The 27,833-nt window shown below is 30.8% G+C and overlaps 1 protein-coding gene across 1 annotated transcript in view; it reads left to right on the plus strand.

Moving 5' to 3' along the window:
- Positions 1-10,389: 10,389 nt before the first annotated feature.
- barr (non-SMC condensin I complex subunit H) overlaps positions 10,390-27,833 on the plus strand; it is a 111,949-nt gene continuing 94,505 nt past the window's right edge. The window contains exons 1-2 of the mRNA XM_089093873.1: positions 10,390-10,515; positions 12,991-13,176. Of these exons, the coding sequence (XP_088949999.1) occupies positions 10,390-10,515; positions 12,991-13,176 (312 nt within the window). The remainder of the gene's footprint in view (positions 10,516-12,990; positions 13,177-27,833) is intronic.

Consider the following 27,833-nt stretch of genomic DNA (forward strand, 5'->3'; position numbering starts at 1 on the left):
TCGTGGGGGGATCCCATTTTTATTTTCTATTTAAGTTTATATTTTTTAAGTTGATCATGGTATAGGTTCCTTATTTCTTAAAGATGAGGGTATCTTGTTGATTGTTGTATATGTGAGAAATATGTGTGTGATTGTTCTTGTTTTTGGTCCTACTGGCCATAGACCAATTGTTTTTCAAATTTGTCTTCTTTGGTTTTGTCGGGGTTAGCTTTATATTTTTTCTTAATAACATGAGAGCTTCAAAAAAGCTTTTCTGTTAGAAAAATACATATATTTTTATTCAATTAGTGCTAAAAGAGGAGGGGGCCTTATAACAATCAATCTCTTCAAAAATATCGAGATTTTACTACATTTTTCGTACAATGTTTTTTGGTCATGGCTTTGGGTCGCCTTGTTTTTGGGTCACGGCTCAGAGAAGGTCCCTAGCAATGTCAGTGTTATAAAAATTGAAAAATAATATGGACGTATTTGATTCCTTAAAGTTTCGTTTTGCTTCATTCTTGAACAAAAGAAAGAAGTAAGGTAGTACAGAAAAAAGATTGATACACGTTACACGAAACACGAAAGATACACGTTTTCGGGCTCCTTCGGGCTAAGCGTACTGTATAATCTTGTCATTTATTTCATTGGCAACAAGGTATGTTTAGCAAATAAATTTAAAATGAAAATACAAAAATCCGACTGCTAGACAATCTTCTGGAATCAAGATGTATGTTGGGGCTTTTTCATTGTCATCGGTTGTGTAAATTAAACTTTTGTTTAAGAAAAAATCATTATATTTATTCTGTTTAGGGGACCTGGCTGCATATAAACAATGAGAATATACAAGGCCTATTTGGCATAGGCCTAGCCTCAGTGTGGTCTCCAAAATTATCTGCTACACTAAAGAGCTTGGCACCCATAGCTGATTTTGGGAACCAATTTCAGTAAGTGTGTATTCCAGCTTGGGTGATTATAATTAATGAAGCTAAGAGGTAGGGCTTAGTGACATTTTTCAGTGGTTAATCATCATTAATTACATTCTAGACAAGGAATGTACTAGGGCTTTGGAGCTTTAGGCATGTAATTAATTGTATTGAATGATTATTGTAAATTAATCATAAATTAATAGCAATTAATGATGATTAATCACCAAAAAACATCACTAAGCCCTTCCTCTCAGCATCATTAATTATAATCACTCAATGTGGAATACACCCTTGCTGAAATTGGTTCCCAAAATCAGCTATGTTTGCCTAGCCCTTAATAGTAGGCCATAGGTTAAGATACCCAGTAGTTGGACATTTAATATTGACTATAACTTTTAATTCATTGTACTTTCTCTATTGTACCACTTAGAAATTGGGACCACTGATATTGTCTTGATTTTCTTAGGATAAAAAATCAGTAGCCATTAGGTCTAGCCTATCCAATTGAGCAAAATTATGTAAAACTAAAAATCTCACACCTTGTTACCAAAGACAAATTCAGCAGAATTGTATATATCAATGAATAGATAAAAATCTAAGCTATGCATCAGTATGATTAGTATTAAAATTATTTAAGGTCAAACACTTAAAATTATAAGTTTATTGGCTTACCTACAAGGACCTCTCTGGTAAATTTCTAGGTGGCACTATAATTTAGGCTAGCTAGGATGAAAGTGAAAACATTATTTGATGCCTTTTTGTATGCTCTTTTGTAATTCAATAATCACTTCTATTGCAAATGCAAAATGTATCTTAAGCCCTTAAAGGCGCCCCAAAGGTATTTCATTTTTGTAACCACACAAAGAAGTTTTCAACACTAGTTAAGTTATTAAAAAGTGGTTAAAAACATATCACTAGTTTACAAATAATTTGTTCAAGAGTAATATAGCCTATTCCAAAATACTTATTTATAACAATTCAATGTAAATTTTTTGTTATTCATATTATTGAATTATGAATAAATTAAACATACCACTCAATGCCTTTTTTATGCTCTTTCCAAATATAATAATCATTTTTGTCAGAAATGAATTTTACCCCCTACCTCTATATATACCATTTCATGGTATATATTTGCACATTAGGGGGGTGGGGGAATGTTTAAACTTACCTCTCATTTACATCAGAAATAAAATTTAGCCCACCCCCCTAATGTGCAAATATATACCCTGAATTGGTATATATTTGCACAATAAGAGTAAAATAGGGGCAGTCCAAAAACTTATCACTAATTTTCTGGAATGCCAAAAAAGTGGTCTTTTGCAAAAAGAGTCCTTTTACCCTATAGTATGGTTTTATCAAAATTCCAATATGTATAGACCTTTCATATAGGCAAATTTCTAAGACTTAGAAATCAGAAAAGGGTGAACATAGTAGCTTTGCAATACCTTCCCAGTAAGTTTTTAGCCCTGGATTCATTACTGAAAGTTTTGTTTTCCTAACCTAACCCCTTCCCAAGACAGCAAAAAGTACCTTGTCTAGAATTCTAGCCATTCTAAGTTAAATATTGTGAAGCATTATTAGCCTTGCTGGTAAATATTTATATTTCTACATAATTTAGTTAGGATAAAAATTAAAACATTGCTTGATACCTTCTTTATGCTCTTTCCAAGTTCCATAATTTTGTCTAGGGAAATTTTATTTTGAGCCCTTAAAAGGGCTCTAAAGGTATCTTATTTTTTTAACCTTGCAAAAAGTTTTCAACACTAGTAATAGGTTTGAAAAGTTGTTAGAACATATTGTTAGCTTATAAAACAATTTTGCTACTCAAAAGTAGGCTAATATACTTCAAAGACACATATTTATAACAATACAATTCCACAAGAATTTGATTTATCAAAATGTCAAATGTTTTACTGGTGTCTATCTGAAAATTGTTTATTTTCTGTGCATAAACTAGAAAATTAAGCAATTCTACATAACAGGACACAGACAAAAAGTATATGATATAAGTGTGTATATGATAAACCCCAATGCCCTGTCAGTTTTCTTTTCAGTAGTGAATAGCTGATTTTTAGGACAAGTGAAAGTGTACTGCCAATTTTTCTCTGGCAGCATGCTAACAGCTGATGCCAATTTTTCTTATTAGGAAAGAGTTTCAAATCCATTCAAAACACCCTGAGTTACATATTGTTCAAATTCAAATAAATAGACAAGTCTGTTGAAGCCCTTTAGAACTATAAGGTCATTTACTACATAATGACACTTGTAAATTCAAGAAAATGTAACAATACTCAAAAACCTGTAGGATCAAGAGTCTTTTCAGACTTTATAATGTTTTTGTTTTCAATAAACAGTGGTATTCACTCTGTGTTTTATGATACCTGGTGTTGTACTCAATAAAACCCAGAAATCACAGCATCATACCTTTTAAACCAGTGTGCATCACAATAGTAAACCAGCTTTTATTTTTTGTGTGCAGCAAAATACAGATGAAGTTCAGACTCAGTTTTTTTTTTTAAGAGGAAGAAAAATAATAGATAACTACTTCTTGCAAACACCATATAGCATTTAAATTAGACCCGGTTCAGGGGCCTTAACTAGGACATGATTTGAACCATGCAAGCTGCAGTTTATGTAAATGGGAGTTGATTTGGCTTTCTATCTCCATTTTAACAGACATGGTCTTTGCACAGGGACAGCAAGAGTCCAAAATTACAACAACAATTTTAAGATCTGTTAGTGAAGGACTAAAATTCAGTAGTAGCCTACAATTTATAAGTTCTGCAAAGCAAGTCTTATAGTGACATGTCTAGTTATTAAATATAGATAAATCAGAATCATACCACAGTCATACCATTAAAGTCATACCACAAATTAACAAAAGTTCAGGATATGGCTGAATTTTGCAAAAATTTTAATCTTATTCCTCTCTTGTTTCCTAAATCCAAGTGAATTTTCTGGAACAGATATGGTAAAATGCAAAGTTCATTAACTTTGCATTTTCATACTTTCATCAAACTGGCCCAGTTTAAACTTAGAAAGTAAAATCTGTTCCTAACCTTAAATAAGTTATTTGCTTTTTGGATTTACTGCTTTTGCATTGGTTTGACTTTTTTTATTTTTCATCTTTTTTTTACCAAAGGTGAACACTTAGCAATAAAATAAGCAGAATATGGCCTGGGTTGCAAGAGTTCAAGAATACACTTCCAACTCATGGCTTCTTAGGAACATTCTTAACTTATCTTAAATTACCTTAAATTGCAGATTGGAGCAATCTAAGGATTCCTCCTTGTAGAGCTCCAGAGTTGACAATTTGAGTTGAATTCAGGATTCTTTAGTGACCAGGTGCACTGTGCTGATCTATAGCTTCCCAGTTGAGTTTACACTCTGTGGAGTACCACTCTGTAGAGCATCCAGTCTTTGTTTGAAGATGTCCACAGATTCAGCAGTAAGAGTTTTTTTCAAAGAGTTTATTCCAAGTGTTTATGATTCTTGAAGAAAATAATTTAGCATGGACTCTGGATAGGGTAGGCTGCTAAACAAGTTTTAACTGGTGTCCTTGAGTTAGGACCAACAGTGGAAAATAATGCTGGGAGTGTATTAACCCTCATTAACTTATAGGCTAAAATGGCATCACCTCTATTTCTCCTGTAGACAAGAGTTGGTAGTTTCAGCTTTCCTAGTCTTCCAGGATAGGAAAGTTCCTGCATGGCAGATGTCACTTTGGTAGCATGTCTCTGCACATCTTCCAAGACTTTATGTCTTTTTTAAAATAAGGGGAGACTAGAGACATTCCAACTTCAAGCTTCAGGAAAACAAGTCCCTCATACAGAAGACTGATGACTTTAGGGGAATGGGTGGAAAGAGTATGTTTAATCGGCCCCATGGTTGAATTAGCACCAGCAGCAGACTTCTTAGCATGAGTGCTGAATTTTAATTCATCATCAATAGTGATTCCAAGATCTTGCTCACATATTTACAGAGGAAAGTGGGTGACCTGAGAGACAGTTAGATTGACAAGGATTGCATTAACTTATAATTATTTATTTGAGCTAAATTTTCCACCTTGATTAAAATATGATGATTGAAGGTATTTTCCCCCCAGTTTTTGCATGGAATAAACAAATGTAAATCCCCTGAATTCTAAATAGTTTGCCACTTCATGACATACTGAGTCACTTGAAAGATGGGAAGTTATAATTCCTAATTCAAGATTAAAATTTAAAAAAAAGAAAATTTTACAGTGAAATACACTGGAAACTAGAGCACAGGGATGGAAGGACTGAGGGAATGACAAATTACAGCTAGTGACATAAGATGGATCTTAAAAGCAAATAAAAGAAAAAACAAGTATTTTCAACTGAAGTAAAGAGTAAGATTATAATTTAAAACAAACAGAAATTATTCCATATATGAGGGGGGCTGCCCCCTCCTCAGTCTCTTGCTCTTCATGCTAACGTTTTTAATAAACAAGCTTCTTATTCTAATTAAATGACCCTTGTGTTTTAGGAGTCATTCATATAGAATTGCAACAACAAAGTAACCCTTTAGCATAAAGAGCAAGGTATTGAGGAGGAAGCAGCCCCCTCATATACAAAATAATTTCTGTTTTTTTCAAATTTTAGAGTTGCTCCTTACCTTCCATTGAAAAGAATTAATCTAATTTCTAATGGTTCTTCAAATAATGATGAGAAATCTGCCTCTCCTCTATGGAAAATCCCCCCCCCCCTGCAAAAAGTTCTTCATGGAGAGTCTTCCCATGTAAAACCCCCTGGGAAATTCCTTTGGACAATTGCATCCCCCTTAGAATTACCCCTGGGAAATTTTATCAGACAATTCTCCTTAGCCTACTTTCGTCTGAAAAAAGACTTATTTTATTTAATTTCAGATTATTTTTTAAGTTGTGCTAGATGTCTCACTCCCCACCCCCCGCTGTGAAAATTTTTCCTGGAAATCTCCCATGTAAAATATCCCGTGTGGCAAATTGTAAATAATGGACAAACTCAATAGCTTACATCCCTTTCCCCATAGGCTGGGGGGTCATATCCTTCTTATAGTATAGTTGTTGAATCTTTCAACTCTGTTGAATAAAATGACTATCTCAAAATTTTGATGGAATGACATTGGGGGAAAAGGGGCATATGAGGGGGGCTTGTTCCCCTCATTCGTTTTGGCCACTTCAGAAGAGCATTAGAACTTTTAATATCTGTTTGAATGAGGCCTCTCCCAATCTTGAAGGCCACCCCTTGGAAAAAAAAGAACAAATAAACAGCCGTCCATGATCATTCTTCTGGCAAAAAAATGAGAATACAAAATTCCAGATCTTGAAACCTTTACAGTACAGTTCAATGATATGCTAAACTTTGATGTTGTAATTTTCATTGAGGTACTGTGACTTATTAAGGATATTTCCTCCATTTTTTTAAAAGCACAAAAGTTTTCTCAGGCTCATAATTTTTGATGGGAAACAATAAACTTAATGAATTTTATATATTTAAAATCAAGATGAAAAGCAAATTCTTTTTGATATAACTATTGTTATCAAAATTCAGTCTTTTAGAGTTTTGGTTACTATTTGGCTGAGTCACTCCTTACTTACAGTTTGTTACCACAAACTGTTTGATAATCTTAATAGATATGTAAAAGCAAAATAGGATCTTTAAAGGAGAAAATTTTTATTGCTGTGAGCATCTTCAAATAAATTATCAAATTATGCTGCAAAAAACCAAGAGGACTGCTGCCAATAAAATAATAAGCTCTTTAAAAAAAAACTTGAGACACTTCTAAGGGGCTGAGGTCCCTGTCCTTCTCTTAAATATACCACTGCCTACTTTTTCTGCCAGCTCTTATTCTCATTTTATGGTTGGAAATGATCATTAATAGACTTTTACAAAGTTACTTAGCACATTACCTTGCTTAGCACACCAAAATTGACACTGCAAAAACACAAGGCTGAATACAGACATACTGGCTGCACACCACCAAGATTTTTCTTCACACAAGTGCGTGTGCCATTAGAGTGGTGTTTGGGTCTAGCATCCTCATGGACACTGGATTTAATGTCTAGCATACTAACCACTCAGCTAGGATGGCTCAAAGTTGTATTAAACTATCTTTTTGCATTTCAGAGATCCACTTAAAAGAAGTATGAATTACCAATATCTCGATAGCTCTCAGAAATTGTTTAAGACAAGTAAAATTTATGTTTCTTTCAACAGTGAAAACTAGCTGTCACATTTTACAATCAAACCTTATAAAAGTTAAGGAGTTAATAACAAACTATCTTTTTTGATGAAGTAAGTACAAAATTTAAAATTAAAATGCAAATAAATTGTCCAAGGTAAATAGTGGGATGTTTTCTATAAAATTTTTCTAGTATATTATAGTAAAATGTGTACTCTTCAGAAAACACAGAAAGTATATGAAATCTGCATTTAGACCTCCAAGCTCTAGAGCTAACACCAGTATTATATCCACTGTAATGGTAATAAATAACTACAGCAGTGAAAATACAAAAACAACATAACAGAATGCAAAGACCACCATGGTACTCCAAATATAATGATTTCAACAGAATATAATTACTAAACCATTGCCCACCGCCTAATAGCTTTGATTAACTTATCAACCAAAGATTTTGTAAGAATTAAGTCACTCAAGCTAACTTTCATTTTTTCAAGTTTTTTTTTTACAATTAGTAGAGTACCCCTTCCTTGGGGAAGGGGTACTGGAAACTCAAAGATGTAGTTTTTGGGTCCAAGTTCTTGTGAGCAGTTCCTCCTATCAATATGGAGAGAGGATTTAACTTCTAGTATCTCTTAAGCTGGAGGAATATATTTGGACTTATGCATGTGATTAGGCTGTAAAATGGAATTTAACTCCCCAACTATTTCGAAGTATTTTATAGTGAAGTAAAAGGTTGTATTTCCATACAATTTTTTAATTTTTTTCCCCGGCCCAGTGTGTTCTGGCACTATATAATACAGGGGATTTGCCAGGAATAATGTTTTCCAGTGAAGCCTCTAAAAATATAGACATAACAACCTGAGGCTGAACAGAAGGCTGTAATGTCAGGTGCTGTCAGTGAATCAGATACCCCAATCAGTTGTGTGAATGTTGCTTTTCTCAAAAGAGTAGCAACCCTAAATTTCCTCATGATTCATGATCATACAGCAAAGAAAGGGAAGTTGCTTGATCAGACAATGTCAGGGCGGTGAGGATGCAGAACAGGGCAAAAACGATGATGTTGGCATTTAAGACCCCTTTTAAAAAATATCCAGAGGACAGTTTTTTCATTAATTTTTTTCAGTTTTGAAGCATTGTAAATGCAGAAGTTAAACTTTGGTGTAAAATATAAGGGTGGATTAAAATTATTATGATAGTGAAAATAAATCAAAATCAAATATAAAAAAAATATGTGAAAATAGAGAACAACACTAGAACTTAAGTAATTAGTAATTAATCTACATAATAAGGGGGCTGAGACTTCCCAGCATCTCACACTGTATGCTACAATTTCTCATATGCTTCTTGATTGAACCCTCTCAATTAGGAGTAATGTAATAAGAGCTCTGAAACAAAGTGTTTCTTAGTCCATTAGCTGATGTTAGCTATAGTATATGGGCTGACAGGTTTAATCCTATTGACCATAGAAGTTTGGTGAAGATTTTACATACATTTGTTCAACAAAAAGAAGAAAATATTTATTAAGAAGGTATTCAAAGAATATCAGGGCTAGTCAAAACTCATTTTAGTTAGAAATTATTACATTTTAGTGAAGAGGACAGAAATAAGTGAAAGATAATCTAAAGCCCATATAATAGCAGACGAGTAAATTCAGAAACACTTTGAGGGAAATCCAAAATTTATGCATGTGCCATTGAATAGTGAAATTTGTTGTATATTTGCTTCTCAGTAATCTCAGAAAATAATTTGACGGTATAAATTTTCTTTAATGAAGACTTGGCAGCAGTGGCGCGCCGCCGGTTTTCAAATTCAGAAACAATTCATAATTAAATGAATTTAATGAATTAAATTCAGAAACACTTTGAGGGAAATCCAAAATTTATGGTTGTGCCATTGAATAGTGAAATTTGTTTTATATTTGCTTCTCAATAATCTCAGAAAATAATTTGACGGTATAAATTTTCGGACGTTTAATGAAGACTTGGCAGCAGTGGCGCGCCTCCGGTTTTCAAATTCAGAAACAATTCAGAATTAAATTCATAATTAAATGAATTTAATGAATTAAATTCAGAAACACTTTGAGGGAAATCCAAAATTTATGCATGTGCCATTGAATAGTGAAATTTGTTTTATATTTGCTTCTCAGTAATCTCAGAAAATAATTTGACGGTATAAATTTTCGGACGTTTAATGAAGACTTGGCAGCAGTGGCGCGCCTCCGGTTTTCGCCATGGCTTTGGATTCCTCCTCATACCTGAAATCATGACCCTGATCTCTTGCCTTCAGTTAAGATTTCATGTACAAGACCATTCTTCTTCCTGCCAACTGAAAGCTAGATTGGTCGTACTGAGGAGTGCTTTGGTTTTATTTCAATAAAGGCAAATACACTTATTTCAAGTCTTGTAGACACTACAGCTTCTGTTTCATCCATCTTGATTGCGATGCAATCTGTGTTACTATAGAACACTAATAGACCATCTACCTTCACGATCTTAAGTGATCTTAAATCGCTTTGTAAAATTAAATAAGGAAGTTTCCTTTTAATTGCAGAAAGTATTTTGAAAAATAGGACCCTCCAAGGGCCTTAGAAAACAAAGAAGATGCTAGGAAATAGAATGGATGTTAGTTCTAACATTGCCAGTATAGAGTCAAATCATGATTTAACAATTTTTTAAACCATACACGTCCACCTTTGAACATAAGGGTACCAAAATTATGTAAAGTTGTTTTTTGCCATTATTTCTTTTGATAGAGGGTCTTTTAGACTAACATTGGGGGGGGATCCTGTGTACAAGAATTTACTTAAAATACACCTTCTAAATTTACTGCAACCACCTTTGATTGTTAGACATTTAATGACGTATGGCCTACCTGCCTTGATTGGGAAGTGCAAGGTGCTCCTAGCTTATTTTTTATCCTAATATTTAGGACTTTTAGTTTTGATCCATAGCCCAAGGAATGACTCTTAAATAAGATGATTTGATTCTCTGGGAATTGCCTTTAATGAGGGAGGTTGGGTATTAGCATCAGAAAAAGGGGATAAACAAAGGTTGTTTTTTTATATTTATTTTGATTTTTATTTATTTTATTTATTTTATTTGGATATTTATATTTATTTATATTTATTTGCTACTCATTTTTAGAATGCTTTAAAACATATTTTTAGAAGTCACAAACCCAATGGCCAACTCACAGTGTTTAATTAAAGAACATTATTTCTTTTTCTCTCCCTTATTTGATGTTGTTCCTAGTTGCAAAAATGTATGGTTTTATATTTCTGTTGTAGTTAAGGATGTCAGGTTCAAGCAACTGTACTCCTGATCAAAAGTCTAATAGAGGAAAGCGGCATGTGTTAAGCCCTGGATACAAAACAAGAAAGAGCATCCTGGTTGCAGAGTCAGAATCATTCATTCCTGATGTAAGTATTTAATTCTTATTATTATTGTTCCTGTTGACTAAAATCTAGGAGACAGTATGCTAATATTGGTATTCTAGGAAGATAAATGAAGAAACAAAAAGATGCATGTGAGAAAAATTTTTTCCACCTTGTTACTCTTTATATTATTCACTTTATTTTCACTATTGTACCAGGTTTTGCAAGTAACTATCCTACCATCTGGCAATTATGTGAGAAAGAGATATATTATATTTATTTCAACATGTTACTATCACAAGCCGCAAAGGGCCGAATTTGAAGTTTGGGGTCAAAATATCATAAAAACACACAAAAACTGGAAAAGGATGCCAAAACAAAAACAACAAAAATTAGAATTAAAAAAATCATTTGTTAGTCAATACTTAAATTGGAAATGTCAGTTAAAATCATTAAAAAGAGGTCAATCTAGACTACACAAAAATACCCATATAAAAAGAAAATTTAAAAGGGACATTAAAAAAGGAAGGGGTGGGGGACAAAACAAGCAAACAAATTTAAAACTTCTTGTCATGAGCAGCATCATTACATATGGTTGGAAAATAAATTTCTTCCTCTAAAACTAGGCTATATACTGCACAGGTTTTGCAAAAAGAAAAATATGAATTACTGTCTCATGTTCCCATGCTAAAATGTGTGCTTTATTTTCATTGATGTATTTTTCAATGTATTTCATAAGCCAATCACACCATTCCTTATTTCTGGAGAGACATTTGGACCCATGTTTTGAAATCATATTGAGTTTTCTCCTAAAATTACCTCTTCTCTTTGTGCTGCAGATGAGTGGTTTCCTCACTTTGGATCCAATTTTTTGCTCCTGATCCCAAATCTAGAAACTAAATTTGGCCAAGAGTTTGATGATTACCATGGCTTTTCCTTTCCTCCCACTAGGAAAGGTGAATGCTACTTACATCTAAGACTTTCTTTTAATACAGTAAATTCTTTCAAATAGATTATGTTATAAGAGAATATAAACCCGAATCGGTTCTTTTGTGGGAAATTTTGAGCAAGTGAAAAAAAGGAAAGGTTTTTGAATCACTTTATTACAATTGCTGTAGGCTATCTGTTTCTCTGTGGTTTTATCTTTTACGGGTTCTATACCATGATGAAGAAATGATGCAAGGAAATACATTGGTAATGGATTGAAATTTACTTTCCTATAAGCAGGATAAAGTTTAAGACCAAAAGGCAGCAATATGCACCCCTTACACATTAACGGTTCATCAGATGTAAGGATAATATCCGACAAAACCAAAAAAAGATCGAGCATCTCAGTACAGAGATATTTAAGGTAGAATTGCTTGGAAAAATTTAATGTATTCGGGCTTGAGTGCAAATAATAAAAGAGACAGATAATAATTTTAGTTCAAATTGGTAAATTTTAATCTTGTCAAATTTGTTGCACACAATGAATGTATACTATTGAAGCGATTTATGTGTCATTTATTTTGTTGATCTCCTTTTTTTTCTTTGTTGAGCAAAGTTCTTTTCTAAGCTTAGTAGTCATGTACATTGTCTGCTACATAAGACATAATATCATTTCTTTTTTATTATTATGTACTTTTTATCTACTACTACAACCATGCCCCTTTTAGTTGATTAAGAGGGTGAGCAATTCTTCTTCTTCTTGACTTGTGTGTAGTTTTCGCTTACATCTATATGAATCTGTCAGAAAAAGATTTCATAATGAAAACATATTGGTTTCACCTACAAGCGTAATATTATAGCCTATTATTAAACGAACAATAGTTGTATATATGTATATTTATTTATTTATCAGTAATATTTTTTTTCGAATACAGCCAGTTAATTTTATCTGAAAATTGTCATACTATTGTTTTTTGATCGAAAAAACAATAACAAAACAAAAAACAAACAAAAATGGTCTAGTTAAGTCACGACTTTTAAAAAGTCGTTTAGTGCCTTAACTTTAGAAAAATAATTTTCATATGAATGACATCACAAACGCTGTAAATAGTTAAAATAAATTTTGCTGATAATGAGTGTTTGTGCTAATTACTTAAAAAAGCACAAAACAATTTAATTTAATTGTCGATATTAAAGAACAATTTTTGGTATAAATGTGCAAACAAATTTGCCGAATAAGATAAAATAAAACTAAAGTTGTTGTGCAAAAGAGATTAAAAAAGTCTCTTTTCACCAAGCAAAGCCTGATCCCTTGGTACTAGTATATTATGTAAGAGGAGGAGATATACCTTTCAATTTATATCCTGCTACACGTGGCTATGCTTATTATGACCAAGATTACTTAATCCTTACATACCCCTTTGCAATAAAGATTCAAACTTGTTGCTAGGCTAAGCTGTTATTTTCACAAAACTACTCTCTCCCATCCAACTTAAAGCTTCCGGCATTGCCCTATCCCAAAAGTTTTGCTCTGCTGATCTGTTTATCTTCTTAGAACTCGGAGGACAATCATTTTTTCTTCTTTTTTCTTAGAATGACGACGAAGCAGAATTACGTGAAAGACATAAAATACGCTATGCAGAAATACAACAACAAACTTTACAATCGCCAGGAGCACCTTTAGGGAGAAGACGAACGCAATTGGGAAAGGACTTAGAAGTTGCCAATGCTGCTGTAACTGAACATTATTCAAACTGTATAAAGTTGTCTGCAGAAAATGTGAGTTCATGCCTTCAAATCTCTATTAATATATAAGTTTTTTTTTATTAACATCTTAGAGGGTTTCAGAGACCTCAGAAAACTACCAACAACACTTAATGCTAATTGAATTGAGCTTTATATATCTTTTGCGTAAGGTAACGGTATACAAGTAATAACTTATAGCTATTACTTGTATAGTCAATAAGGTATATTCTACCCATAGACAATCTAAAGGATCTTGGATTTTTCAATCTAGTTTTACCTACGTTTGGGATCTAGTAATCTAAGAACTTTAGAGGATATACCAGTTCGTGGCAATAAGCTGTAAGTAAGGAGCTATGCGGCTCAATAGTTACCGAAACTGTAAAAAACGGAATTTTGATACCAATAGATGCGTAAAGAGAATTGCCTTATTATGCATATTCTAAATATATAAGGATCATTAAGTTTAGTGTTACCCGTCAAAATATACCAGCCTGAGAAAATTTGCCCTATTTTTGAAAAAAGGGGAAACACCCCCTAAAAATCAAGGAATCTTAAAGAAAATGGCACCATCAGATTCAGTGTTCAGAGAACCCTACTGTAGAGGTTTCAAATTCTCATCTGCTAAAATGTAGAATTTAATATTTTTTGCCAGAAGAAATATCACCAATCCATGTTTATTTGTTTTTTTTCCCAGGAGTGATTGTATTGAGCTAATAATCCTAGAATATCGGGAGATGGTCCATTGGAACAGAAATTTAAAGTTCTAATGCTCTATTTTAAGTGACTAAAAATATTAGAGGGTAACTAGCCCCCCTCCCACGCTCCCTTTTACCCCAAAGTCGTTCAATCAAAATTTCGAGATAGCCATTTTGTTCAACATAGTTGAAAAGTCCAGTAATTATGTCTTTGATAAAAATACCCATCCCTCCCATTGATCTAGGGCAAAGTTCTGTAAGTAATGAAATTTGCCCATTGTTGACACATTGTTATTGGGCAGTATACAGACGTTGTTTTGTTTCGTTTTTTTTTGGAGCGGGAGGTGAATTTTTCGTGGGGAGGGAAGTTTCTGGAAGGTGGACTTTCCAGGGAAAGTTTTACACTAAAGGAACCTGCCAGAATTCATATAGTAAATTATTTTTACTTGTCTTACTTTTTCTTTGCCGACTAAACTTTACATGTGGAGATGTTAAGGGGAATTGTCCGGGGAAAATTTTCCCTGGATTGGAGTGGTTTAGAGGATCTTTCTGTAATGGAGAGGGAGGGGGGTCCACCGGAGAAATACTCCTTGGGGAAGTTTTCGCGGGATAAATTCTCCAGGATGAATATTCTACGGGAGCAACTTCCTACCAGGGGAGAGAAGGATTTGCGAGACAAAATTTCCACGGAAGGGAGGTTTTTGGTATGATTTGAAAACCTGAAAAAGAAACATCAAATATTATTCATATGCTTAAGTACAATCTTTTCAAATAATTTATAACTTACACGAAACTGGAGTGGTTTTCTTCCATGTTGAATCAAAAGGGATCTGAAAAAGACAAATGTCAAATATTAGTCATATGCTTAAGAACATTCTTTTTCAAATAATTTAATATTTACTTACTTGAAACTGATTTTCTACCATATTGACTAAAAAATGAACCTTAAAAAGACAAATATCAAATATTAGTCATATGCTTAAGAACAATTAAAAAAAATTTATAAATTACTTACTTATTACGTGAAACTGAACTTGTTCTCTTCCATGTGGACGAACGGAACCTGAAAAAGACAAATATCAAATATTAATTATATGCTTAAGAACATTTTTTTTCAAATCAGTAATAATTTACTTATGTGAAACTTGAGGTTTTTTCTTCCATTTTCTCCCATTAAGAACGATCTTTTTCAAACAATTTATAACTTATTTACGTGAAACTGAAGTTGCTTTCTTCAATGTTAACTCAAAGAGAACCTGAAAAATAAAAATATCAAATATTAGTCATATGCTTAATAACAATCTTTCAAATAATTTGTGAGTTACTTACGTGAAACTAAAGTTGTTTTCTATCATGTTGACTCAAAAGAGAACCTAAAAAGATAAATATCAAATATTAGTCATATACTTAAGAATAATTTTTTTTTCAAATAATTATTAACTTACTTACACCAAACTGGAGTTGTTTTCTTCCATTTTGACTCAAAAGGAACCTGAAAAAGACAAATACCAAATATTAGTCATATGCTTAAGAACTATCTTTTTCAAAAAATTTGTTACTTACTTTCTTGAAACTGATGCCTTTTTCTTCCATGTCGACTCAAATAAAACCTGAAAAAGAATCATATCAAATATTATTCATATGCTTAAGAGCAATCCTTTTGAAATAATTTAAACTTACCTCGGTGAGACTGAATGTTTTCTTCCATGTTGTTACAAAAGGAACCTGAAAAAGAAAAATATCAAATATTTTTCATTTTCTTAAGACCAATCTTTTTCAAATAAAGTATAACTTACTTACGTAAAAAACTGAAGTTGTTTTCTTCCATGTTGACTCAAAGGAAACGTAAAAAACTGAAGTTTTTTTCTTCCATGTTGACTCAAAGGGAACCTAAAAAAGAAAAATATTAAATACTATTCATATGCGGAAGAACAATCTATTTCAAATAATTTAAACCTACTTATGTGAAACTGAATTTGTTTTCTTTCATATTTATTCAAAGGGAACTGAAAAAGAAATAATATCAAATATTATTCATGCGCTTAGGAATATATTTTTAAAATGATTTATAACTTACTTACGAGAAACTGAGGTTTTTTCTACTATGTTGACTCAAAGGTAACCGGGTAAAAAACAAATATCAAATATTACTCATATGCTTAAGAATAATTTAAAAAAAAAAATAGTTTATATCTTACTTATGCGAACGTGAATTTGTTTTCTTCCATGTTGACGTAAAGGGAACCTAAAAAAGAAAAATATCAAATATTATTCATATGCTTAAGAACAACCTTTTTCAAATAAAGTACAACTTACTTACGTAAAAAACTGAAGTTGTTTTCTTCCATGTTTACTCAAAGCAAACCTGAAAAAACAAATATCAAATATTACTCATATGCTTAAGAATAATTTTTTTTAAAAATAGTTTATATCTTACTTATGTGAACGTGAATTTGTTTTCTTCCATGTTGACGTAAAGGGAACCTAAAAAAGAAAAATATCAAATATTATTCATGTGCTTAAGAACAACCTTTTTCAAATAAAGTATAACTTACTTACGTAAAAAACTGAAGTTGTTTTCTTCCATGTTTACTCAAAGCAAACCTGAAAAAACAAATATCAAATATTACTCATATGCTTAAGAATAATTTTTTTAAAAATAGTTTATATCTTACTTATGTGAACGTGAATTTGTTTTCTTCCATGTTGGCGCAAAGGACACCCAAAAAAGAAAATTATCAAATATTATTCATATGCTTAAGATAAGATAATAATTATTTTTCAAAGTCTGTCACAAGCTCTAATAGAGCTGAATTCGCTTCATATGTCGAAAAGAAATAGACAAAGCAAAACGAAGAAACAAGTAATACAACAAGAAAAGAAACACCAATCAAGCATAATAATGTTCGAAAAGAATTTAACAAATGGCTAGAATAGAAACAGAAAAATAGAAGAAGAAGGGGCGGGGGATAAAAGAAAATCACAGTCAAGAAGAAAATATTGCCAAAATTGTGTTCAAGGTCAAATAAATAAAATAAAAAAAAACACTTAAAATCAAGCCAAATTAGTTGTAAAAATAAATATTTACAATTAAAGAAAGTAATACAATTAAAGGGAAAAAAAAAAAATAAAATTAAAGGTCAGAAAAGAAATTTAACATAAATAAGTATCAACAAAAGGGAAAATAAAAGGGACAAAGATAAACAGAAAAAAATGACGCATCATTACTGTGAACATACACAACAACTAAAATAAGGGACGGAGGACTTAGTTTTGGTACAGAGCATATTTCAGGGATTATTTAGGTGCGCCAAAATAAAGGGGTTAAAACTTTTCCGGAACCTCTCAGTTACGGTATGGATAGGCGAATATGATGGAATTGCCAAGGAAGCTAAGCGAGGGAGACGGGGTCTAATGGGGTCATGTAAATCAGGAAAGATGTCCTCTGTGCGAGGATTAGATTTTGCGGATTTAGCAAAACACAAACAAATTTTTACTCTCCTTTCTCTTAACGTGGTAATACCTGCGGATTTAAGAAGAAATGAGTATGGAATTTGGCTCTCTTTGTAGATGAGCCTTATCGAACGCTTCTGGACCGACTCAATTTTGTCGCTAGGTTCGCTTAAAAGATGCAAATGCCAGATTAGGCATACATGTTCTAATAGCGGCCTGATAAATGATTAATGAACAAGGAGGGACTGAGTTTTAAGACAATTAATTCTGTTTGAAATTTTCGAAATAGATAATGAAACGTTTGCTTGTTTAACAATATTAGAAACATGCATGTTCCATTTAAGATTATTTGAAATCGTGACATCAAGGAGTTTAACATGTTTCACAAGCATTTCGGGTGGGATATGGCAAAGGAAAGCGGGAGTGGATTTCAAAAAATTTATCGTCATTATATTTAATTTGGTGGAATTTACTTTCATATTTAGGTTCTTAACTTCATCTGAAATGTGGGTTAGGATTCCGAGGGGGTCACCTTTAGTATTCCTGTGACATACCTCAAGGATCGACAAGTCATCCATGTATTTCCACCTTTGGGGAAAATCCCTACCAATATCGTTAATTATGACCAGAAATAAAAGTGGTAACAACTTGATATCTATTCGAAAGAAACGATATAACAATATTTACTAACAGAGGATCAAGTTCAAAGTTAACCAGTAGTGAACGAATTAGGATGGAATGGTCAACCAGGTCCAAAGCTTTTTGGAAATAAACTAAGACAAGGTTCAGCCAAACATTTGGTTTATCAAGGTCACTTACGATGGTATGCATTAAGTGCATAAGGTAATCGTTGGTGGAAGTTTTGCTTAAGTTACCAAACTGCCGGGTGTCAACGCGGACAAATTATATCCCTAAGCCAGTCACAGAGGAAACTTTCATAAAGTTTGGAAAAAACTGAAGTGAGTGTAATGCGGCGAATGTTGGCGAAAGTCAGACTGGTGAATTTTTTTATGGACAGGTGTTGTAAAACCTTGTTTCCAGCTTAAGAACAACCTTTTTCAAATAAAGTATTACTTACTTACGTAAAAAACTGAAGTTGTTTTCTTCCATGTTGACTCAAAGGAAACATGAAAAAACAAATTTCAAATATTACTCATATGCTTAAGAATAATTTAAAAAAAAATAGTTTTTATCTTACTTATGAGAACGTGAAGTTTTTTTTCTTCCATGTTGACGCAAAAGGGAACCTAAAAAAGAAAAATATTAAATATTATTCATATGCTTAAGACCAACCTTTTTCAAATAAAGTATAACTTACGTAAAAAACTGAAATTCATATGCTTAAGAACTACCTTTTTCAAATAATTTATACCTTACTTACGTGAAACTGAAGTTGTTTTTCTTCCATGTTAACTCAAAGGGAACCTGAAAAAGAAATATATCATATACTAGTCATATGCTTAAGAACAATCTTTTTGATATAAGTTATAATTAACTTGCGTGAAACTGTAGTTGTTTTCTACCATTTTAACTCTAAGAGGACGTGAAAAAAGAAAATATAAAATATTGTTCACAGGCTTAAGAACAATCTTTTTCAAATAATTTATAACTCACTTTCGTCAAACTAAAGTTGTTTTCTTTCATGTTGACTCAAACAGGACCTCAAAAAGAAAAATATCAAATATTAGTATTGCGCTTAGGAATTTTTTTTTATAATTTATAACGTACTTACGTGAAACTGATGTTTTTTCTTTCATGTTGTCTCACAGAGAACCAAAAAAAGAAAAATATTAAATATTATTCATATGCTTAAGAACAATCTTTTTCGAATAATTTATACCTTACTTACGTGAAACTGAAGTTCTTTTCTTCTGTGTTGACTCAAAGCGAACCTAAAAAAGAAAAATATCAAATGTTATTCATATGCTTAAGAACAATTTTTTTAAAATAATTTATAACTTACTATACGTGAAACTGAAGTTGTTTTCTTCCATTTTGACTCTAAGGGGACCTGAAAAAAATCCAATATTAGTCATGTGCTTAGGAATTTTTTTTGAATAATCTATAACTTACTCACGTGAAACTGAAGTTTTTATTCCATGTTGAGTCAAAGGGAACATAAAAAAGAAAAATATCAAACACTTGCTTAAGAAAGCATATTTATAACTTCCTCAGGTGAAACTGAAGTTGTTTCATCCATTTTGACTCAAAGGGGACCTGAAAAAAAATTATCAAATGTTAGTTATGCCCTTAGGATTTTTTTTGGAATAAATTATAACTTACTTACGTGAAACTGAGGTTTTTATTCCATGTTGAGTCAAAGGGAACATAAAAGAGAAAAATATCAGACATTATTCATGTGCTTATTTTTGAAATAATTTATTACTTACTTACGCGAAAATGAAGTTGTTTTCTTCCATGTTGACTCAAAGGGAACCTGAAAAAAATTTAGGCATATGCTTAAGAGCAATCTTTTTCAAATAATTTATAACTTACTTACTTGAAACTGAAGTTGTTCTCTTCCATGTTGACTCAAAGGGAACCCTAAAATGGAAAAATATCAAATTTTATTCACATGCTTAAGAACAATCTTTTTCAAATAATTCATAACTTACTGACGTGAAACTGAAGTCGTTTTCTTCCATGAACTCAAAGGGAACCTGAAAAAGAAAAATATCAAATATTAGTTATATGCTTAAGAATAATTTTTTTCAAATAATTTATAACTTTCTTTCGTGAATCGAAAGTTATTTTCTTCCATGTTGACTCAAAGGGAACCTGAAAAAGAAAAATATCAAATATTATTCATACACATAAGAACAATTTTTTTCAAATAATTTATAATTTACTTTCGTGAATCGAAAGTTATTTTCTTCCATGTTGACTCAAAGGGAACCTAAAAAAGAAAAATATCAAATATTAGTTATATGCTTAAGAATATTTTTTTTTCAAATAATTTATAATTTACTTTCGTCAAACTATAGTTGTTTTATTCCATGTTGACTCAGAGGGAACCTAAAAAAGAAAATATAACAAATATTAGTCATGCGCTTAGGAATTTTTTTTAAAATAATTTATAATTTACTTACCTGAAACTGAGGTTTTTCTTCCATGTTGACTCAAAGTGAACATAAAAAGAAAAACATCAAACATTATTCATATGCTTAAGAACAATCTTTTTGGAATAATTTATAACTTACTTACGTGAAACTGAAGTTGTTTTCTTCCATGTTGACTCAAAGAGAAACTGAAAAAAATTAGTCATATGAATGATTGAATGATTCAATTCAGTGATTAAACCCGTACAGAGTATTTCACTATCTAGTCTACAAAATACAGCATAACCTATCAAAAACTGAAAAACACAAGCAAAATACTAAACACCATGAAGAAACAAGGAAAAACGATAAGTTGACAACATGTATTAACACTTAATATTAAGTAAATGAAGGGAAAAAGGAAGAAGAAAACAAAATCCTATAAAAGAAAGTTAGTCACATGCTCAAGAACAATCTTTTTTAAACAATTTGTAACTTACATACTTGAAACTGAAGTTTATCTCTTCCATGTTGACTCAAAGGGAACCTAAAAAGAAAAATATTAAATATTTTTCACATGCTTAAGAACAATCTTTTTCAAATAATTTTTAATGTTCTGACGTGAAACTGAAGTTGCTTTCTTCCATTTTAACTCAAACGGAAGCTGAAAAACACATCAAATATTAGTCATGCGCTTAGGATTATTATTTTAGGTGAAACTGAGTTTTTTTTCCCGTGTTGACTCAAAGGGAACATATAAAAGAAAAATGTTAAATATTATTCATATGCTTAAAATTAATCTTTTTGAAATGATTTATAACTTACTTACGTGAAACTGAAGTTGCTTTCTTCCATATTGAGTCAAGGGGAACCTGAAAAAGAAAATATCAAGTATTATTCATATGTCTAAGAACAATCTTTTTCAAATAATTTATAACTTACTTACGTGAAACTGAAGTTGTTTTCTTCCATGTTGAATCAAAGGGAAGCTGAAACAGAAAAAAAATCAAATATTAGTCATGCACTTAGGAATATTATTTTTAAAATAATTTATAACTTACTTTCCTGAAACTGAGTTCTTTTTCCATGTTGACTCAAAAGGAACATATAAAAGAAAAATATTAAACATTAGTCATATGCTTAAGAACAATCTTTTTCAAATAATTTCAAATATAACTAACTTACATGAAACTGAAGTTGTTTTCTTCCATGTTGACTCAAAGGGAACCTGAAAAAAAATAAATCATATGCTTAAGAACAATCTTTTTCAAATAATTTATAACTTACTTACGCGAAACTGAGTTTTTTCCATGTTGACTCAAAAGGAACATATAAAAGAAAAATCTCAAACGTTATTCATATGCTTAAGAACAATCTTTTTCAAATAATTTATAACTTATTTACCTGAAACTGAAGTTGTTTTCTTGCATGTTCACTCAAAGTGAACCCGAAAAAGCTATTAATATGCTTAAGAGCAATCTTTTCAAATAATATATAAAAGAAAAATATGTTGAACTGACTTACGTGAAACTAAAGTTGTTTTCTTCCATGTTGACGCAAAGGGAACCTGAAAAAAAAAAAATCAGATATTATTCATATGAAAAAGAAACCTATCAAACATTAGTCGTATGCCTATGAACAATCTTTTTCAAATAATTTATAACTTACTTACGTGAAACTGAAGTTAAGTTCTTCCATGTTGACTCAAAGGGAACATGAAAAAGAAAAATAACGAATACTGGTCATATGCCTAAGAACAGTCTTTTTCGAATAATTTATAACTCTCTTATGTGAAACTGAAGTTGTTTTCTTCCATATTGAATTAAAGGAAACTTGAAAAAGAAAAAATATCAAATGTTAGTCATATGCTCAAGAACAATCAAATAGTTTATACCTTACTTACGTGAAACTGAAGTTATTTTCTTCCATGTTGACTCAAAGGGAGTCTGAAAAAGAAAAATATCGAATACTAGTCATATGTTTAAGAACAATCTTTTTCAAATAATTTGTAACTTACTTATTTCAAACTGCACTTGTTTTCTTCCATGTTGAATCAAAGGGAACCTGAAAAAGAAAAATATCAAATATTAGCTATATGCTTAACTACAATCTTTTTAAATAATTTATAACTTACTTACGTGAAACTGAAGTTGTTTTCTTTTATGTTGACTGAAAGGGAGCCTGAAAACGAAAAATGTCGAATTTTAGTCATATGTTTGAGAACAATCTTTTTCAAATAATTAATAACTTACGTGAAACTAAAGTTGTTTTTTTCATGTTGAATCAAAGGGAACCTGAAAAAATAAAATAAAATATTATTCATATGCTTAAGAACAATCATTTTCAAATAATTTATAACTTACTTACGTGAAGCTGATGTTTTTCTTCCGTTATGATTCAAAGGAAACCCGAATAAGGAAAATATGTTAATATAATTTATAATTTACTTACGTGCACGTGAAGTCGTTTTCTTCCATGTTTCTGCAAAGGGAACCTTGAAAAGAAAAATATCAAATATTAGTCATATGTTGAAAAACAATCTTTTTGAAATAATTTATAACTTACTTACGTATAACCGATGTTGTTTTCTTTTATTTTGACTCAAAGGGAGCCTGAAAAAGAAAAATTTTGAATATTAGTCATATGTTTAAGAACAATCTTATTCAAATGATTTGTAACTTACTTATGTGAAACTGAAGTTGTTTTCTTCCGTGTTGAATCAAAAGGAACCTAAAAAAGAAATATATCACATGTTAATCATATACTTAAGAACATTCTTTTTCAAATATTTATAACTCACTTACGTGAAATTGAAGTTGTTTTTCTTTTATGTTGACTCAAAGGGAGCCCGAAAAAGAAAAATATCAAATATTAGTCATATGTTTAAGAACAATCTGTTTCAAATGATTATAACTTACTTACGTGAAAATGATTTTTTTCTTCCGTTAAGATCGAAGGGGAACCTGAAAAAGAAAAATATTTTCAAATAATTAAGAACTTACTTACGTAAACGTGAAGTTGTTTTCTTCCTTGATGACGCAAAGGGAACCTGAAAAAGAAAAATATCAAATATTTGTTATATGTATAAAAACAATCTTTTTCAAATGATTGTTAACTTACTTTTTTGAAACTGAAGTTGTTTTATTTGATATTGACTCACAGGGAACACGGACAAGAACAATGTCAAACAATATCTGTTTCCGTAAAGAAAATCTATCCAATAAGTTTTGATTTACTTTCGAAAAACTATTGTTTTTTCTTCTGTTTTTACTCAAGGGGAACCTGAAAAAAAAATGTATTTTCAAATAATTCGTAACTTACTTACATGAACGTGAAATGGTTTTCTTCCATGTTGACGTAAAGGGAACCAGAAAAAGAAAATATCACATATTAGTCATATGTTCAAGAACAATCTTTTTCAAATAATTTATGGCTTACTTAAGTGAAACTGAAATAATTTTCTTCCGTGTTGACTAAAAGGGAACCTGAAAAAGAAAAATATCAAATATTGGTCATATGCTTAAGAACAATCATTTTCAAATGATTTATAACTTACTCTCGTGAAACTAATGTTTTTTTTTCTTCCGTTATGACTCGAACGGAACCTGAAAAAGAAAAATAGTTTCAAATAATGTATAACTTACTTACGTTAACTTGAAGTTGTTTTCTTCCATGTTGACGCAAAAGGAACCTGAAAAAGGAAATATCAGATATTAGTCATATGTTCAAGAACAATCTTTTTGAAATAATTAATAACTTATTTGCGTGAAACTCAAGGTATTTTCTTCCGTGTTGACTCGAAGGGAACCTAAAAAGGAAAATATCAAATATTGGTCATATGCCTAAGAACAATCATTTTCAAATAATTTGTAACTTACTTACGTGATACTGATGTCTTTTTCTTCCGTTTTGACTCAAAGGGAACCTGAAGAAAAACATTTTCAAATAATTTATAACTGAAAGGGTACCTGAAAAAGAAAATTTCAGATATTAGTCTTATGTTCAAGATCAATCTTTTTAAAATAATTTATAACTTACCTAGGTAAAATTTAAGTTGTTCTCTTCCATGTTGACTGAAAGGGAACCTGAAAAAAATAAAATCAAATATTAATTACATGCTTAAGAACAATCTTTTTCGAATAATTTATAACTTACGTGAAATTGAACTTGTTCTCTTGTGTTTTGACTCAAAGGGAACCTGAAAATAAAAATATCAAACATTAATCGTATGCATAAAAAAAATTTTCTTCAAATAACTTATAACTTAATTATTTGAAACTAAAGTTTTTGAAATTAACGTGAAACTGAATTTGTTTACTTTAGTCATATGCTTAAGAAAAATCAAATAATTTATGCCTTACTTACATCAAACTTAAGTTGTTTTCTTGTATGTTTACTCAGAAGGAATATTGAAATAAAACTATAACACATTATTCAAAGTAATAAGACAATTTGGCTCAAAGTAACTCGTACATTACTTAAGTAAAACTAATGTTTTTGAAGTTAACGTGAAACTGAAGTTGTTTACTTCAGTCATGTGCTTTAGAAAAATCAAGTAATTTATGCCTTACTTACGTGAAACTGAAGTTGTTTCCTTCCTTGTTGACTCACTTCCGTGAAACTGAAGTTGATTCCTTCCATGTTTACTCAAAGGGAACCTGAAAAAAAATCAAATATTAGGCACATGCTTAAGAGCAATCTTTTCGAATAATTTATAACGTAATTACGTGAAACTGAAGCTGTTTTCTTCAGTCACATTCTTAAGAAAAATCAAATAATTTATACCTTACTTGCGTGATAATAAATCTGTTTCATTCCATATTTACTCAAAGGGAACCTGAAAAAGAAAAATATCAAATATTAGTCATATGCTTAAGAACAGTCTTTTTCAAATAACTTATAACATACTTACGTGAGATTGAACTTGTTTTCTTCTGTGTTGACTCAAAGGTAACCTGAAAAAGACAAATATCAAATATTAGTCATATGCTTAAGAACAATCGTTTTCAAATAATTTATAACTTACTTACGTGAAACTGATGTTTTTTTCTTCCGTGTTGACTCAAAGGGAACCCGAAAATATAAAATCATATTTTAGTCACATGCTTAAGAAAAATCTTTTTTAAATAATTTGTAACTTACTTTCGTGAAATTGAAGTTGTTTTGTTGCATGTTGACTCAAAGGAAAGCTGAAAAAAAAAATATTGGTCATATGCTTAAGAACAATCATATTCAAATAATTTATAACTTACGTGAAACTAATGTTTTTGAAGTTAACGTGAAACTGAAGTTGCTTACTTCCATGTTGACTCCAAGAGAATCAGAAAAATATCAAATATTAGTGATATACTTAAGTCTAATATCTTCTTCAAATAATTTATAACTTACTTACGTGAACGTGAAGTTGTTTTCTTCCATGTTGACGTCGTTTTCTTCCATGTTTCTGCAAAGGGAACCTTGAAAAGAAAAATATCAAATATTAGTCATATGTTGAAAAACAATCTTTTTGAAATAATTTATAACTTACTTACGTATAACCGATGTTGTTTTCTTTTATTTTGACTCAAAGGGAGCCTGAAAAAGAAAAATTTTGAATATTAGTCATATGTTTAAGAACAATCTTATTAAAATGATTTGTAACTTACTTATGTGAAACTGAAGTTGTTTTCTTCCGTGTTGAATCAAAAGGAACCTAAAAAAGAAATATATCACATGTTAATCATATACTTAAGAACATTCTTTTTCAAATATTTATAACTCACTTACGTGAAATTGAAGTTGTTTTCTTTTATGTTGACTCAAAGGGAGCCCGAAAAAGAAAAATATCAAATATTAGTCATATGTTTAAGAACAATCTGTTTCAAATGATTATAACTTACTTACGTGAAAATGATTTTTTTCTTCCGTTAAGATCGAAGGGGAACCTGAAAAAGAAAAATATTTTCAAATAATTAAGAACTTACTTACGTAAACGTGAAGTTGTTTTCTTCCTTGATGACGCAAAGGGAACCTGAAAAAGAAAAATATCAAATATTTGTTATATGTATAAAAGCAATCTTTTTCAAATGATTGTTAACTTACTTGTGTGAAACTAAAGTTGTTTTATTTGGTAGTTACTCACAGGGAACACGGACTAGAACAATGGCAACCATTATCTGTTTCCGTAAAAACAATCTTTTTCCAAAAAGTTTTGATTTACTTTCGTAAAACTTAGGTTTTTCTTCTGTTTTGACTCAAAGGGAACCTGAAAAATAAATGTATTTTCAAATAATTCGTAACTTACTTACGTGAACGTGAAATGGTTTTCTTCCATGTTGACGTAAAGGGAACCAGAAAAAGAAAATATCACATATTAGTCATATGTTCAAGAACAATCTTTTTCAAATAATTTATGGCTTACTTAAGTGAAACTGAAATAATTTTCTTCCGTGTTGACTAAAAGGGAACCTGAAAAAGAAAAATATCAAATATTGGTCATATGCTTAAGAACAATCATTTTCAAATGATTTATAACTTACTTACGTGAAACTAATGTTTTTTTTCTTCCGTTATGACTCGAACGGAACCTGAAAAAGAAAAATAGTTCCAAATAATTTATAACTTACTTACGTGAACGTAAAGTTGTTTTCTTCCATGTTGACGCAAAGGGAACCTGAAAAAGGAAATATCAAATGTTAGTCATATGTTCAAGAACAATCTTTTTCAAATAATATACAGCTTACTTACGTGAAACTGAAGGTATTTTCTTCCGTGTTGACTCGAAGGGAATCTAAAAAGGAAAATATCAAATATTGGTCATATGCCTAAGAACAATCATTTTCAAATAATTTGTAACTTACTTACGTGATACTGATGTCTTTTTCTTCCGTTTTGACTCAAAGGGAACCTGAAGAAAAACATTTTCAAATAATTTATAACTGAAAGGGTACCTGAAAAAGAAAATTTCAGATATTAGTCTAATGTTCAAGAACAATCTTTTTAAAATAATTTATAACTTACTTACGTGAAACTCAAATTGTTTTCTTCCATGTTGACTGAAAGGGAACCTGAAAAAAATAAATCAAATATTAGTTACATGCTTAAGAACAATCTTTTTCGAATAATTTATAACTTACTTACGTGAAATTGAACTTGTTCTCTTGTGTGTTGACTCAAAGGTAACCTGAAAAACAAAATATATAAAATATTAGTCATATGCTTAAGAACAACCTTTTCCAAATAATTTATAACTTACTTACGTGAAATTAATGTTTTTGAAATTAACGTGAAACTGAATTTGTTTACTTTAGTCATATGCTTAAGAAAAATCAAATAATTTATGCCTTACTTACATGAAACTAAATTTGTTTTCTTCCTTGTTGACTCAAAGGGAACCTGAAAAAGAAAAATATCAAATATTAGTCATATGCTTAAGTACAATCTTTTCGAAATAATTTATAACTTACTTACGTGAAACTAATGTTTTTGAAGTTAACGTGAAACTGAAGTTGTTTACTTCAGTCAT

Source organism: Artemia sp. Qi Xiang Cuo, chromosome 9 (genome assembly GCF_049724085.1).
Source record: "Artemia sp. Qi Xiang Cuo chromosome 9, ASM4972408v1, whole genome shotgun sequence".
NCBI lineage: Eukaryota > Metazoa > Arthropoda > Branchiopoda > Anostraca > Artemiidae > Artemia > Artemia sp. Qi Xiang Cuo.